Below are 17,446 nucleotides of genomic sequence, written 5' to 3'. Positions count from 1 at the left end.
AAACATTTGAAAGTATAGATATTTGTTAAACACTGGCCGATTTTCTGGGTATCTTGAGGAAAATTCCCTGGAACAAGTCTAGAGGTACCCTACCTTGAGGTTAGCGTGGATCCAAACTGAGCCAAGCCACTACTTGTTGAGTGATCTCTCAGTACCTTGTAAGATAACTTAGAAGATAAGGGGATGGACTGTGCCTTTTTAGCCTTCTTGTAGGAAAGACTTTAGGGACAGGGAAGGAACTTTTTTTTTTAAATGTGGTTTCCTGAAAGGAGATGGGGAATTGCTAGCCACAGCCCAGTGAGATAACTGATTAATGTTAAGGGATTAAACCAAAGGGAAAATGAATTATAAGTTGGAGTTTGCTTTTATTTGGTGAAACGTATTTAATTTTTTCTCAGTTTTATAAACTAAATTGTACATTTTATATAAGAGGCTCACTTCAATTTTCCTTCTCTGTGATATTTCCCATAATTTGTACTTATGAGAGTTAATATGATTTTAAGTGGTTTGGTGATAACCCACATGAGAGGTATTTCTTTACTGAGTTGGTTTTGCTCTTTTTTTTTTTTTGGATTTGTTTAATTTGTATCTCTTTATGACTAAGTGATCCCTCCCCTTTGGCTTGTAGGTATACAGGAGTGTTCTCTTGAAAAGTATTCCAGGAGAAGTTGTGGCGTACAATGGTGATTATGAAATGGCCGATGGTGGTAAGCTTATCCAACTCATATGCCGTACACAATGCACCTTTGACTACATTGTACACAGTATAGTAGGCATCAGTCAACATGGACTCATAATGTAGGTGGAATTAGCAATACAGTCACTGTTTTTAAAGACTTACTGTTTGTGTGTGTATGAGTCACTGTGTGTGTATGGGAGGGGGGGAGAGAGAGAGAGAGAGAGAGAGAGAGAGAGAGAGAGAGAGAGAGAGAGACTGACTGACTCTGACTATAGGTCCTATGGAGGCCAGAAGAGGGTGTTGGGATCCTCTGAGCTAGACTTACAGGCATTTGTCATCTGTCTGATGTGAACCAAACTGTCCTTGGCAAGAACAGGACATGCTTTTCTCCAGTTCATTTCTCCAATCCCTCTACTTTTCTCCTTGTGGTGCTAGAGACTCAGCCCAAAGCAGGCTATGCAAGCACTCTGCCACTGCACCACACTCTCAGACCTAAAGGCAATTTTTAGATTGCACAGCTCTGTGTCACTGTAGTGTTGGGTTGGTTAGAATTGTTAACCTGACAAGATCTAGAATCACCTAGAAAGCCTCCAGGCATGATTATGAGAGATTGTCATAATGAGGTTCATTGAGGTAGGCAAAGAAAAGCAGCACAGTCCCCTGAGGTTGGTCCTAGACTTTTCATTAACAGGAGGAATCCATCTGCTTTCTGACTGTGATGCATCATGACCAACTGGATCAAGCTCCTGCTGCCTTGACTTCCCTGTCATGATGGACTGTGCCCTCGAACCATGCACCAAACAAACCCGTTCTCCTTAAGTGCTTTCATAGTACTGTATCATAGCAGCAGTAAAAGTAACAAAGACAAATCTACTGGGGTGTAAGTTTAGAAGATCTCCATCAATAAAGTCCCAGTGTGCTCAGTTTGGGAGGCAGCAACACATACCTGAGACAAAGCATTTAAAAGAAGGAACAAAAAAAAAGACGAGATTTATTTTACCACATGGATTCAGAGTTCTTATTCCACAGTCAATTAACCTCATCACTTCTGGGCTATCAGGAGGCAGACATCACAGTGGCTGACAGCAGGAAGGAGAGGGGAAAGTTTGACCCTCAATAGAACTTTTAAGTGCCCACCTCTAGGGACTTTCTTACTTTATCCTAAAATTTCCACTTTATCCCAAAACAATGCTGGCTGGAAAACAAAGCTTTAATTGTGAGCAGCCTATAGGGGATGTTTCAGATATAAACTGTAACACCATTTAATAATCTTTCAGGATCTGACTTCAGGATATGTAGGCAACATTTACTTATCTTTACTTAAGTATACTATTCCTGAGACAGTGGGAAATAACATAAAAGAATAAACCAGGTGAAACTGCAGAAACTTCTGTGTTCCTTGCCTGTTCTGGTGTTTGTTTGATTTTTTTTTTTTTTGAGACAAGATTTCTAGCCTAGGCTGCTCTCATTCTTGTATATCAGACAATGACCTTGCAATTCCAGTTCTTCCAGTTCCTGAGCCCTGGATTGAATGCTTGTGGCACCACATAGTTTATGAGATGCTAAAAATAGAATCATTGAATGCTTGTGGTACCACATAGTTTATGAGATGTTAAAGATAGAATCTAGCCAGGCAGTGGTGGCGCATGTCTTTAATCCTAGTGCTTGGGAAGCAGAGGCTGGCGGATTTCTGAGTTCGAGGCCAGCCTGGTCTACAGAGTGAGTTCCAGGACAGAGAAACCCTGTCTCGAAAAACCAAAATAAATAAATAAATAAATAAATAAAATAAAAAAATAGAATCTATAACCTGGTGTACACTAGATAAGCACTCCATCAACTGAGCAACCCAAAAATGACTTTGAAGCTGCATACATGGGCTGGAGAGATGGCTTGGTGGTCCAGAGTGCTAACTGCTTTTTCAGAGCACCCATGTGGTGGCTCATTGTCCAGTAGTCATCTCCCTGCCCCTCCCTTCTCTATGTTTAAGTGATAAGGATTGTAGTCTGAGTTTTCTCAATCTGAATACTAATGGCAGTCTGTGTAGACGAGCCAGCTGCAGGCCTTGAGTTATTATCACTTAAGAAGCTGGATGTGGATTTTCTCACACATGTTCCACCCAGTCCCCTAAGACATAGAACTGCTTCTGTTATGTTATTTGCTCAAACATTCATATATCTCCTGGGATGTAGAACTCTGGGACTAACCACAAAATCTAAACTAAAGAGCTAAGCTAAAGTATCTACTATGTTTTTCTGTAACACTGAACATTTATAATCTTAAGAAAATGTTAAATAACTAGAGTTGATTTGTTTAATGAGATTGACCTACATTAGCTATTACTAAATTTCAGAGTTTATTTTCTATTGCTATAACAAGGTACCTGAGATTGCATAGTTAAGAAAAAACAAAAATTTATGTCTTACACTTTAAAGGTTGAAAAGCTCAAGATTGAGGGACCATTTCTAGCAAATGCCTTCTTGTTGACGGGGGAGGTTCTGCAAAATTCTGAGCTTGTGCAAGGTATACCACATGCAAAAGCAGCGTCTCACAGGCAGAGCCAAATACTCAGCTTGTTTATTTTATTTGTAAGGACTGGGATCTTGGGGGTTTTCCGTTTTTTAATTTTTTTATATGTGTAGATGCTGCATGACTGTGTACCACATGCATACAGTACCCTTGGAGGCCAGAAGAAGGTGTCAGATCCCCTAGAACTGGATAGGATGTGAGCTACCTTGTGGACGCTGGAGGCCAAACCCAGGTCCCCTGTAATGGGCAATAAGTGCTTTTAACCACTATCTCTCAAGGCCATTTGATTTTAAATATATTTTTTAAAATGTGCGTGTTATCTGTGTGTGTGTACACATGTGTACAGGTGTCCGTGAGGTCAGAAGAGCATTTTTCTAGCATGTGCAGGCCCAGACTTTAATCCCCAGCACTTGATTATGGGAAATGACATTTTCATGGCCCAGAGCTGTTTTAGTTTTCTGGTTTTTCTAAGGCAAAGGGATACTTCAACCTGTTGAAAATAAGAACTCATCTTTGATATGTTGAATGTCTTTTAATAGGCAATAGGTTCTTCACTACTATAAAGATTTAGGCTGGGCATGGTGGTACACACCTTTAATCCCAGCATTCAGGAGGTAGAGGCTGGTGGATCTCTGTGAGTTCAAAGAAAGCCTGATCTACAGAGCTAGTTCTAGGACAGCCAGAGATGTTATACAGAGAAACCATGTCTCGAAAAATAAAAAATAATTTTTTTTTTAAAGGAAGAAGCAGGTGACTCTGTACAAGTAAGCTGAAGTTTATATACTTTCTTTAAACAGTGAGTGCTGGGAGTCTGCCCGGCCTAGAAAGGAGTTGAAGTGAGACACAGCTTCCTTCGTACATTGCTTTAAAGACTAGTAGTCTCTGTCCTTCTAGCTCTCTAACTGCAGAGTGCTTGCTGATAACTTCTAAAAGATTCTAAAAACTTTCTTGCTTATTATTTTAAAACACTGGCTTCTTTTTCTCTTTAACTCTGTGATTTATTAAGCGTTATAACTCTTTGTACTTTAACTCTTTATACTTAAATAACTGCTAGGGAAACTTAACTCTTACTGTTCTTAAAAGTTAAAGAACTTAACTTAACTTAAAGTTAAAGTTAAGTTAAAGTTCTTAACTTAAGAGTTAAAGAACTTAACTCTTTATTACTTGTGCCTTAATAAGCACTAATATCTGGCAGTTAACACATACTGTTTAGCAGCACGGAATTAAGTGAAAGGATTTAATATTACTGGTGTTCCTTTCTCTGGTGAATCAGCCAGAAGCCTCTCTGGCTAAGCTGGTTAACTCTTTGTGAACCAGAGAGGAAGGAAAGGAAAAGAATTAAGATGCTTTATACAGGCAAATATGCACAGACACATATACATTCAAACATTCTAACACCCACACTCTGGCCGAGCATGACTGTCTGTCACAATCAACTCCACAACTTTAACATGCTTACATACATACATATACCTACATATGTACATATAGACAAACAGATATATGCAGATGGATGGATGGGTGGGTGGATGGATGGATGGGTGGTTGGGTGGGTGGAACAGAACTTCCTAAGCCAAACCATTCAACCAACAACTTTGTTTCTTTTCTCTGGTCTTTTATTCCTCCTTAGACAAAAAGTTCTTTAGAAAATTACCTCAGAGATAAAATGTTACATAGAATTGGAGTTACAGAAGGATGTTGATACTAAATTCAAAGCAGTGCTTCATTATAATATACTCATTAAAAGTTCAACAGTTTTTACGTGGCCTTGCCTTATCATAGTGCACATCTCTGGCTTTATCCTTGGTCCTAAATGTTTTTCCATGAACACAATTTTTTCCCAAGTCTATTTCTCTTTTTAGTGTAATTATGAAAGCTCATTTTATTTTTTATTATGCAGTTTTTACTTACTATATGAGGAGTTGGCACACTCTATTCTTGGTTCTAACTTTATTACATCTTTCTAGCACCTAAGACCATCTCTAAAAACTTTCTTCCTAAAATGATTTGAATCAAGTCAGGAATTCTGTAGAATTCTTTTTGTTTGTATAGCATCACTACAAGGTAGTACATCTTTGTAGGTCTGTAGAAATCTGCTCAAAAGGGTGAGTCAGTACCTAGTGATTGTTATATATTTAATAACAGGAAGAACATATTAATATCAGGAATTTTTCCTCAGATTTATTGTCATTGGCCTTGTGTAGAGAAGCAAATCCGTCATTGTCTTAGTTAGAATTTTACTGCTGTAAACAGACACCATGACCAAGGCAATTCTTATAAAAACAACATTCAATTGGGTCTGGCTTACAGGTTCAGATGTTCAGTCCATTATCATCCAGGTAGGAACATGGCAGCACCCAGACAGGCATGGTGCAGGACGAGCTGAGAGTTCTACATCTTCATTGGAAGCCTACTAGTAGAATACTGACTTCCAGGCAGCTAGGAGGAGGGTCTTAAAGCCCACACCCACAGTGACACCACTCCAACAAGGCCACACCTCCAAAAAGTGCCACTCTGTGGTCCAAGCATATACAAAGCATGACAGTGATACATTGACAGTCTGTGGAGGAACATCTCAGGAAGATCACCTTTTTAGCTTCTCCTAGATGGTGCCTGGCAAATTAGCAGACTGCAGCTCTGCTTGAAGTCAAGAGTCTATCCAAGTAGTGCCTACAGATAAGACAGCGCCTTGGAGTCAACTTTGTTTTCTTTTTTTAACAACTGAGGGGATAACAGTTGAAAACTAGCATTCCTGTTACGCAGGAGAAACAAGAGTCCTAGAATGTACTGGCCAGTTCTGGCTCAGGCCTAAATCCCAACACTCTGGAGGCTGAGGCAGGAAGAGAGCTGCAAGTTTGAGGTTATCTTCTACTATAGAATAAAACTTTCCAAAAACTAACAACAAGCCCTACAACTTACTCTCCTTGCATTTGAAAAAAATAAACACAAGCAGTTGTTGTTGTTGTTGTTGTTGTTGTTGTTGTTGTTGTTGTTTGAGCCAGAGTCTTACTGTGTAGCCTCAGCTGGCCTGGAACTCTTATGTGCTGGCATCAAAGATGTTCATTACCACACCGGCTCACTTTGTGTCTTTCTTAACCTGTAAATCTGTCCCTCCAGGATGAGTGGCTGTGGGCCTTCTTGGACTCTGAATCAGGATGTTTCACTTCCTCCACTTTAAAGTTGCTTAAGACCTAACCAGAGCTGGTTCCCTTTAATGAAGGCCATAGGTGACAGGGAGCTCCAAAACTCCCCTTCTGAAGTGTGTTTTGTGAGTTGTCACTAGAGAGAACACCACCACATTCAGTCCAACAATTACATTTCTCTACGTTCTGCTTGGATTATTTCTTTAACAGTTTCATGGTGTAGCCCAGGCTAGCTTGGACTTAGATTCTTTTTTACAAGGATTTGTATTTTTAATTTTGTTAAAATGAATGATATCCAAATTACTAATTTAATATTACAGAATACCTATCACAATGCTGAATTCTTCTTAACAGACATAGAAGATGCCACAAAAACTCCCAACTGTTCCAGTGAACCAGCGAAAGAGGAAAGAGGCGATCTTATCAAATTCTACAATACAATATATGTAGGAAGAGTGAAGTCATTTGCATTGAAGTATGATTTGTCCAATCAGGACCATATAGTAAGTTTTAAGTCTTGCTACTTTCTTCAAGAATTTTTAAATTTTAATTAAACTTTATTTATATAATTTCTCCCTTCCACTTTCAGTCTCCCGTGTTCACCACAACCCCCTCTCAAATTGATGACCTCTTTTTCTTTATTATTATAGCATGTGTATGTATGTATATGTATATATATGTGTGTACATATATATGTATACATATATGTGTACATATGTATGTATACATATATAAATATAACCTGCTGAGTCCATTTAATTTGGCATTTATATGTATGGTTTTAGGACTGACTACTTTGTATTGGACAACCAGTAGACAATAGAAATAGAATTTTCTTTCTTTCTTATTGTGCATGTGTGTGTACATGTGTAAGTTTGTGTGTGTTTGTGATAGGGTTTCACTTTGTAGTTCTGGCCATTCTGTCCTGGAACTCACTGTATAGACCTTGATGGCATCCAATTTACAGAGATCCTCCTGCCTCCGCCTCCCAAGTGCTGGGATTAAGCACATGTGCCATCTCACACACGCCTGACCTGGATTTTGTTTCTTATACCATTCAGCTAACCTATGTCTTTTGATTGGAGAGTTTAGTCCATTAATATCTTTTAAGTTATTGTTGAGAGCTGTGTGTTGATTGCAGTTGTTTTGTTGGTTGTTTGGTTTGTTGTTGTTTGGTTTCTGTTTATATTCTTACTCATGCTTTGTATTTCATTCATGGCAGCTTTGTTTCATTTTTTTCTAGTGTCTCTTGCCTAAGTTGCTGGAGCAGTAATCTGGGCCCTGGTCTTTTAGAATGTTTGAGTGCATTTTCTACAGACTCTTCTGACTTTAAGTTTCCATTGAAAAATCAGCTACTATTCTGATGGGTTTGTTTTTTTTTTTATGTATAACTTTTTATTTTTCCTCTTTCAGCTTTTAATATTTTCATTTTTTGTTATGTGTATTTAGTGTTTTAACTATGATATGCCTTGGAGAGTTTCTTTTCTGGTCTTGTCTAGTTGGGGTTTTGTGTGCTTCTTATATTTGTATGGGTCTGTCTCTTCTTAGTTTAGGGAAATGTTCTCTGATATTTTTGAAGATCTGGTCTGTGCCATTGACCTGAAATTCTCTTCCTTCTTCTATTTCTCTCTTCAAAGATTTGTTTTCTTCATAGTTTACCACAGTTCCCATATCTTCCTTTTGTACATGCTCAGACGTGTGTAAAAAGCCAATTGAAAGTCATTATTAGGCTGGCAACTACACAAGGTCTTTGGGACCCCAGTGTAGCTCCCAACCTTTCTCAGGGAGAGCTTTTAAGCACAAAAACTATATCACGAGTTGACGTCCCTTTGAGGTGGAAGTGTCAGATTCTTCCTGGGCTTTAGGCAGCGAATAATCAGAGGGAGTCGTAGGGATGTGGGGCCTAGTGTCCTCAGAGCTCCTTGAACACTGCGTGGACTCTTCCTTCCACAGCCTGAGGGCCTCAGAAACAGACTGCTCTCTGGGGATCTCAGTGGACCCTCCACAAATATGGGGCACTCACCAGAGAAAACTGCTTAGACATGGGTTTAAACCAATGGAAAGCTTTTATTAGCCAGCAACCTACACTGGGTGTTTGGGATCCCTGTTGAGGATCGACACACTTCAGTTAACAAGTTAGCCAAAAGCAGAACTACAGAAGCCAAAAAGCCATGTGAATTGCAGAACTGTATGGATGTTGGTGGATTAGATTTCTGTTTTAGTTTTGGCAGGTGGTGTTGTCTGTGTGCTGAGTTTTACAGCCTGAATGGTATTTCCATCATGGAGTCAGTTGTGCTAAGGTCTGGGGCCTGTTGCACCCTCCCTGTGTTTTTGAAAATGGTTTTATACCCTTTCCTTGCATGGTCTAGTTCTTTTCCTTTGTTTTTGAGACCCAAGTCTGTCTTCTCCTTGCCAGGCTTTCCCTGAGCTCTCTTGTTGGAACACTGACTTTCTCCGTTCCATCCTTATTTCCTCTTGAGCTTTCTTCAGTGGTCTCTTCATTGAACCCAGGTTCAAGTCCTGGACTGCACGTGTCATTTCATTCAGCCTACTTGTGCTTTCTTGGGCATCACTTGGGAGATTACTTTTGTTCATCTTTATCAGCCAGGTTGTGGGTGTTTTGGTACAGGGTCTGGTGTGGCTGTTTTATGATACTCGGAACTGAGTGAGCCCGACCCCTATTCTTACTTCTATGGGATGAATCCCGGATCCCTGTGATCTGTGTTTGCGATTTGTCCCAGTCATTTATTTTCTCATCATTGTTTTGGAGAGACAGAGCCCGAGTGTGGGATTACAAACATGCCAGTGTGCCCAACTTGTCCAGGATCTTCAAAACTAGGTACAGGAAGTGTGAAGAAGATAAGCTTTAGCTTGCTTATCAGTAGTTGATGAAAACAATGAGTAATTATATGTTTTTGCTTTTTCAGCCATAAGTAAGCCCTTAAAATATAGCATCTTCTAACAAAGAATTGCTACAAAGATAACTATGTTTTTTTTATCCTTTTGTCTTAAAAATATGATTTCTGGGTCACTTTAGATGGATGCTCCACCCCTCTCTCCTTTCCCACATATTAAGCAGCAGCCGGGCTCCCCACGCCGCATTTCCCAGCAGCATTCCATTTATGTCTCTCCACACAAGAATGGATCGGGCCTCACCCCCAGGAGCGCACTGCTGTACAAGTTCAATGGCAGCCCTTCTAAGGTACAGTGCATACAGACTGCGTTAGAGCTCCTCTTGTCCACACTTGTTAAGTGCTGGATTGCAGGTTAGAATTTTTAAGTAACTATGAAAAAGCTGGATTTCAAGTAACTTTACCTCTTAAAACTAGAGTTCAGTTTGTCAGCCAGCCGTCATTCATCTTTTTGTTATAAAGTTACCAGTAATAAATTATAAACTGCTAACTGTACCATGCTTGTATGTCCAAAAACACTGTTATTACTATGCATGGTGGAACATACCTGTAATGCCAGCATGCAGCTCTTGAATTGTTTGAACAGTCTCGGAAGTGGGGCTAATGGAGGATGCTAAGACCTAATGTTGGGAAAGGAAGTTGTTTAGAAAAGTGGTTAACAATGTTCCAACAGTGTATAGGAGCTCTGCAGAGAGTGTAGGCCCTCAGTGCCGGAGACAGACACCATGGCAGGGGTGTGGAACCTCTGAAATGGAATCAGACCCATCAGACAGGAGTGGGGCTTTGTACAGGATTCTAGAGAGCCAGGCTCTCTGCTTCTCTAGCAAGGCAGGGAACTGGGTGGGAAACAGGAGGTGTGACCACCAATGCCTCTTTGATGTATCCTCCAAGCCTGCATACTCTCAGGTACCTTTAAATAGTTAGCTGGAGATGCACAGAGAGCACTGTCAGTAGGGTGCCTGTCACATCTTGAGGAAGGGAATGGATGCTGTGGGTATTGTGACTTGAACTGCGGTCTGATCTGCATCTTAACAATGCCAAGGCAGGAAGACTTTGAGTTCAGGTCCAGCCTGGACTACACAGTAAGACACTGTCTCCCAGAAAGAGCAGTGTTTGGTTTGGCAGATAGACCTCACTGGTAAAGAGCTCGTGAAGCATAAGCCAGTCCTTGGATTTGATCCTCTTACCACAAAGAGAGAAAAAGGAAAAGAACATCACATTGAGTTGAGGTAGCTTAGTCGATTGCGTCTCATGTACATCTCAGGGAGTGGTAAGGTTTTGGTCTTTTAGAGTGTTTGTTAGATATTGTTTGTTTTCAAAACACTTTCTCTGTGTAGCCCTGGCTGTCCTGGAACTCACACTGTAAACCAGACTGGCCTCAAACTCATTGAGGCCTCTGCCTTTCAAGTGCAAGTGCTGGGATTAATGGACTGTTCCACCACTGCCTGCTTTTTTGTTGGGTGGGTTTTTTGGGGGGAGGGAGGTGGTTAGGGGGGTTTCAAGATAGGGTTTCTCTGTGTAGCCCTGGCTGTCCTGGAACTCACTCTGTAGACCAGGCTGGCCTTGAACTCAGAAATTTGCCTGCCTCTGCCCTCCAACTGCTAGGATTAAAGGCGTGCACCACCACTGCCCAGCTTTTTGTTGTTGTTGTTGTTGTTGTTGTTGTTAAAGATGTTGGGTTCTGTTTGTTAATTTTTACCTTATTATTTTTTGTGAGTGTTTTGCCCACATATATGTCTGTGTACCACTTGTGTGCTTGTTGCTTTTGGAGACTAGAAGATGGAATTGTGTACCCTGGAACTAGAGTTTTAGACATTTGTTAGCTGCCATGTGGGTGCTAGGAATTCAACCTGGATCCTTTAGAAGAGCAGGCAATGCTATTAACTACTAACCCATTTCTCTGGCCCCTGTTTGTTTTGTTTTGGGCTTATTTTGAGAAATGTCTGAGGAGATGTCCGAGCTGCCCTCAGACTTCTGAGGATGTGGGAAGTGCTAACTTAATGAATGGCTTTGAAAGTTTAGAGCATTAGATGGCTTACAGCCAGTGAAGACTTAGAAAGCAGGGGCCTTTTTGGAGAGACTACCTTCATCTATACCCAGTGTATTGATGGAGACATGTCAGAGATAGGCTTTTTCAGTATTTCTAGGACTGCACAGCAGCATCTTAAGTTTCTAGAAGCTACAAGTGTTATTTGGACAAATTGTGAGTATCAGTGCAGGAACAGCTTTTTAACTCCTCAGTTTCCTGTTTGGTTCCATGCTTACTGAGGTCTTACTATACTGACAGAGGAAAACTGACCAAGATGAGACTTATCCCATAAAGGTGCTTAGAAGATATTAGACCATCTGAAATCCAGGGTAGTGATTCCTGAATCAGAGTTACAGTCACCTGGAGAGCTTGCTGAACACTAGCCCTGTCCAGCAGACTGGTGGACTCACAGAGAGCTAGCCCTGTCCCGCAGACCTGTGGACTCACAGAGAGCTAGCCCTGTCCCGCAGACCTGTGGACTCACAGAGCTAGCCCTGTCCCGCAGACCTGTGGACTCACAGAGAGCTAGCCTTGTCCCACAGACCTGTGGACTCACAGAGAGCTAGCCCTGTCCCGCAGACCTGTGGACTCACAGAGCTAGCTCTGTCCCGCAGACCTGTGGACTCATAGAGCTAGCCCTGTCCCGCAGACCTGTGGCCTCACAGAGCTAGCAGGCAGGGCAGGTAGAGCAGTCACTTTAAACAGCTGGGATGCAGTTTCAGGAACCACTCACTTCTCCTGAATCTATAATGTCAGCATTACCTTTGGTGACTCACAGATTCCACACCAGCTAAATCTGAGTCATTCCCAGGCATCAGAGTGTAACAGCATTACTGTGTTAAACTAGGAATAGAATGTGTCAGTCTGAGGCAGACAGACTTTCAGTAGTTAAAGGCCAGACTGACACTGTCTTAGTGGCCCTTCCACCAAGGGCTTGGTGACCTGACATATATCCCTGAGACCTGTGATGTCTGCATGTGGACTACATATGGACATGCTCTCACAGCAGAAACACATGGAAAATAAAGTGTGTGTGTGCGTGTGTGTGTTTTATATACTTTTTTTGGTTTTACACACACACACACACACACACACACACACACACACACACACACACACTAACTATTCTGCTATTCCGAGGACTTACATTCAATTCCCAGCAACCAATCAGTGGCTCATAACCATCTCTAATGCCAGTCTCAGAGAATCTGACACTCTCTTCTGGCCTCTGTAGGCACCAGGCATGCACATAGCATACACACAGATATACAAACAAAACATGCATTCATACACATTAATAAGTAAGTAATAAATGAAGAGATTTAACAAACAAACTTGAGTTGCAGCTGGCAGTGAGTGAAAGCACTGTCTGGCTGTACTGCCTGGTTTTGTGTCAACTTGACACATGATAGAGTCATCAGAGAGGAAGGGGCCTCAGTTGAGGAAATGCCTCCATGAGAACCAGCTGTAAGGCATTTTGTCAACTAGTGATTAGTTGTGGAGAGCCCAACCTATTGTGGTTGGTGTCACCATCCCTGGTCTGGTGTAATCCTTTTCTACCAAAAAAAAAAAAAAAAAATGCAGGCTGAGCAGGCCAGTAAGCAGTACCAGTCTGACCTCTGCATCAGCTCCTCCTCCAGGACTCCACCCTGTTTGCCATCCTGTCTTGACTTTCGAATCTTCAATGATGGACAGCGATCTGGAAGTATAAGCTGAATAAGCCATTTCCTCCCTAACTTGCTTTTTGGTCATGGTGTTTTGTTGAGGCAATAGAAACCCTAAGACACTTCACAGTCCTGATGACCTGAATTCCATCTCAGGAACCCACACTGGAAAGGGAGAACCCGACTCCCAAAAGTTGTTCCTTGACCTCTGTACACATACCACAGCAATAATGTACCCTACACACACTAAATAAACACAGCATGGGTTGCTAGGCCCTACCACAAAACATCTGTCTAGCTCAGAAAGTGGTGGTAAAACTTGGGAATTTGCATTTGTAACCTCAGTTCCTCAGTGCCTCTGCTTCTTCTGGTCTGGATTCTGAGAGCTAGTGTTAAAAGGCACATCATCTTTTAAAACCACTCAAAAACCCACCACTGTAAGTTGGTTTAGATTCAAAAGACAATTTAAGATAATAAAAGATAATACCAGTGCTTAGATTGAGGTAGAAGATAGGAGGGAGTAAAGAGAGTTAGCTTAGTTGTTTACATAAAATTTCCTTTTCCTGCCTTTTACACGTGCCCTCTTGTTCCTGTAGAGTTTGAAAGATATCAACCACATGATACGCCAAGGTGAGCAGAAACCCAAGAGGCGTGTGATAGCCATCAGTGGAGATGCAGAGTCACCTGCCAAACGTCTATGCCAAGAGAACGATGATGTTTTACTTAAACGCCTACAAGATGTTGTCAGTGAAAGAGCAAATCACTAATGTTACCCTTCGTCTGATCAAAGCACTTTTGGATTGTTCTGGAGAAGTTGGGGGCTCCATCCTTCACATTTTTATCACTGGGTTATACAAAAACTTGCACCAAAAGTAAGCTACTTTTTAAAAACATTTATTCACCCTATATTTCTGACAGACATATATTTTGAGGTAGATTAGAAAAGAATGTTTTAAGTGCCTTCATAAATAGTAACAAGATTTTTTTTTTTTTTTTTTTTTTTTTTTTTTTTAGTATTTGTTTCTAGGGTTGCTTTTTTTAGGATGAATTAAGAAGAAACTATTTTTTTAACTGTCTTTTCAAAATGATCAAATGTCTCCTGTGCTTTTTAATTCAGTGAGTCTGTGAGATACTTGTCCTGTCTGCTTGTGTTGAAGGTAGGGTTAGCTCCCACAGTAGGAGAGCTCACTGAAGTACCAGCCTGCCTTGAGCTTGCTGGAACAGTTACACCTCAGGTGCCACCAGCATATGGGACTGTCTGTGCCCCTGTTCTGTGCCCCCACCCCCATCTTCTTCCTCTCATTGAGTACAGGCAGCTTTGTACCTTTTAGTCTGATGTTACAACCCTATAAAAGGGATACTCATTTTTAAAACTACGATTTTCATGATACTGCCTTAATTATTTTATGTGATTGTATTCAGTCATGTAGTTCTCAAAATAAGAAACTTTCTTAATCTAGGAGAGTAAGATTCAGATAAATGAGAAATTACATTTCCTCAGTAAAATAGCATTGTAAGATCATTCATTCATTCATGTTGGGCACAGTGGGACCTGCCTGTAATTCCAGTACACAGGAGGAGTGCTGGGACTGGCAGGCAGCATAGCTACATAGCAAGACCCTGACTCAAAAAACCAAATTATTCATTCTCATTGTTCATTTAATTTCCTGAAAATATTTGAAGCTTTCACATTAGAATCGCTCCCTACCCTGTAAGCAGAATGTTTCAGTTTAAGAGCTGCTTTTCCTTTCTCTTTGTATCACCCTTTGTTTCGGGAATCATGGTTTCTCAGGAGTCTCCCCTTCCCCTGGGGAACAACTCCTGGGTCCCCTTGTGGATCTTCCCACACTGGAGGTTTAGCCTTCTAAAGAATCAGGTTGCTAGTGTTCACCTTTGCTTCTGTGTGATAGCATTGGGAAGGATGTGAATACGCCATTTAAACTCATAGTTAGATGATGGATCAGTATAAATATTTTTAACTACAAACCTTATCTTTAAAATATAAAGTGTTGGCCTGGCAGTCTCACTCAGCATGTCTAACATGCCCAACGCTAATTTGAATCAGTCTTAAGATTTGGCTGCCAATTAATGATGAATGGTAACCAAAGTTTTATTTTTAAATTTTAAAAAGAGGTTTGGGTTATGTTTTGCTTTTCTGAAAATTGTATTCTTATGCTTTGTGTAGTATCTACACGTGCTGTAATAAGCCAAGTGCTAGTCTGTCCTTGTACATACTTCTGTGTCGCTGTGTCTACTGTGTCACCTTCGTTATTAATGTACAAAATATAAATGTAGATTTATTCAGTGACTGTGTTAAAAAACAAGACATGAATTTACCAATTTTTAGGACTTTGTATTAATGTATATAAAATAGTTAATAAAAATTAGAATTTTTAAAACTTAAACTATTGTACTTTTTACTGTATAACTAGAAGCAAATGTACAGCTATTTAAAATACATGTCTTGGGTTGGAGAGATGTCTCAGCTGTTAGAAGCACTGGCTGTTCTTGCAAAATACCACACTGAACTGCTTATAACAGCCCATATACAGTTCCAAAGATGTAATTCTTTCTGCTAGCCTTCAGGGGAACCTATATGCATGTGTGCACATACACACATATGCAGGGATGATTTGAATGAGTATGCCCCTCCTGCCTTCCCCCCATTTATAAGCTTCTGTAGTTGAAGGAATAGATAGTGTGGCCTTGTTGGAGGGGGTATGTCACTGGAGGAGGGCTTTGAGGTTTCAAAATATTCATGCTGCCTGAAAGTCCTGCTGCTAAGGTTGAAGTCTGACCTTATGGAAAAGCCCTGAGCTCAGTAAAATACAGCAGACTCTTACTGTCTCCAAGCCTTCCTCTAATCAACCTGGGGATCCTGGACCCCACACCCAATACCTGTGGACTGTCACCTAGCCTTGGTTAGATCACAGGTTCAGCTTCCTTTCTTTAGATAAGAACCCATTCAGTTAGCGCCTGAGATTCCTGAAATGCCTCCCCAGGCTAATGAGGTATTTCAGTACCTTACGCTAATGACCTTTGCCCACCATGGGTATTTCTACCCCCTTTCTCTAACTATATAACACTTGATTCACCCTGAGTAAAGGTAATCTGTCTCCCTGAAGCTGGTACCATTATTAGTTATTATTATAATAATATAATTATTATATTATTATTATATTATTATTATAATTAATTATTATATTATTAGTGTCATTATTAGTTATTACTGTTAGTACTCATAGGGCCTCTGGCCAACCCTGTCTGTAACCCCTGCTCCATTAGCCCTCATGGACCAATGTCTGCCAACAAGGGGTAGGGAGAGTCACATCAGTCATTTCCACCCTGCTCTCTGCCTCTTGCTTGCAGTTTGAGATACAGGTCTCAGCTGTTCCTGTCATCATGCCTTCTACTAGATATCATGGACTCTCACCCTCTGGAGTGTTGAGACCCAAGCTGGAGCCTCACTTTGGGTGGCCTAAAATGTTGAGGCCCTCTCCACTCCGTGCTTGGCAGCCACTGTATCCTGGCCCAAGCTGCCGCTCCGGTCCACGGGTCAGGGTTCAGCAAGAGAGAGAGAGTGAGGACGGACTCGAAGAATGAAGGGAGACCAGACAGAGTGTGATTCAATCCCATTTATTCTTCAGTCTTTCTTCTTCTCTCCAAGTCCCAAGTCCTAAGTTCCTAGTCCCTAGTTGTACTACTTCTAGTTCCTAGTTGTACTCCTGTTGTTCTCTTCCGAGTGTCTAATGTCTACTCCTACTCCTAGTGTCTGAATCTCTGTTATTCCAAATTGTTCTCTCTAAAGTGTCTGATTCTCTAAAGAGTATATTTCTCTGCCTCTGCCTTTTATGTCTCACTTCTAAGCCATGCCTCTAAGTTACACCTATAATCATGCCCTTAAGTCTTGTCTCTAAATCTGATCTCTAGGTCACACTCTGAAGTCACATACCTTTAATCTCACGCACCCAAGGTATCTAAACCAAGATTATCAGAGTGTGCTCAGCTGTTGTAGGCTATTGTAATCCAAGTCTCATGTCAGGGTATATGGCTCAAGATGGCTGCAAAGCTGATAGCCGCTTTCTGCTAAGTCGGCCCCCAACACTGGAGCTGTATGGTAGTACATGCTTTTATGAGCAGGACATGTAGGGGTATAGTTCAATTGATATAAAGTTCCTGTCTAGCATGCATGAAGCCCTAGGTCTCACAGTCAGCACAACATAAAACTGAGCACAGTGGTACACCTTCGTAATCTCAGCATTTGGTAGGAGGAGGGAGAAGGGTTGTTTTAGTCAGGGTTTCTATTCCTGCACAAAACATCATGACCAAGAAGCAAGTTGGGGAGGAAAGGGTTTATTCAGCTTACACTTCCACATTGCTGTTCATCACCAAAGGAAGTCAGGACAGGAGCTCACACAAGGCAGGAACCCGGAGGCAGGAGCTGATGCAAAGGCCATAGAGGGGTGCTGCTTTACTGGATTGCTCAGCCTGCT

General features: G+C 41.1%; 1 protein-coding gene across 2 annotated transcripts in view; it reads left to right on the top strand.

Moving 5' to 3' along the window:
- The window catches only part of Rbl1 (RB transcriptional corepressor like 1), a 56,848-nt gene extending 41,490 nt beyond the window's left edge, over window positions 1-15,358 (top strand). Inside the window, exons 19-23 of one of the 2 annotated variants that reach the window (XR_013108947.1) lie at window positions 629-707; window positions 6,703-6,851; window positions 9,386-9,550; window positions 13,550-13,825; window positions 13,968-15,358. Coding sequence is in view for 1 of the 2 variants with exons in the window: in XM_034496641.2 (XP_034352532.1) it covers window positions 629-707; window positions 6,703-6,851; window positions 9,386-9,550; window positions 13,550-13,720 (564 nt within the window). In the remaining variant the exon portion in view is untranslated. The other variant, XM_034496641.2, reaches the window with a different exon arrangement.
- The last annotated feature ends 2,088 nt before the right edge of the window (window positions 15,359-17,446 follow it).

This window comes from Arvicanthis niloticus, chromosome 2 (assembly GCF_011762505.2).
Source record: "Arvicanthis niloticus isolate mArvNil1 chromosome 2, mArvNil1.pat.X, whole genome shotgun sequence".
NCBI classification, from domain to species: domain Eukaryota; kingdom Metazoa; phylum Chordata; class Mammalia; order Rodentia; family Muridae; genus Arvicanthis; species Arvicanthis niloticus.
This window is presented reverse-complemented; position numbering and strand designations above follow the sequence as displayed.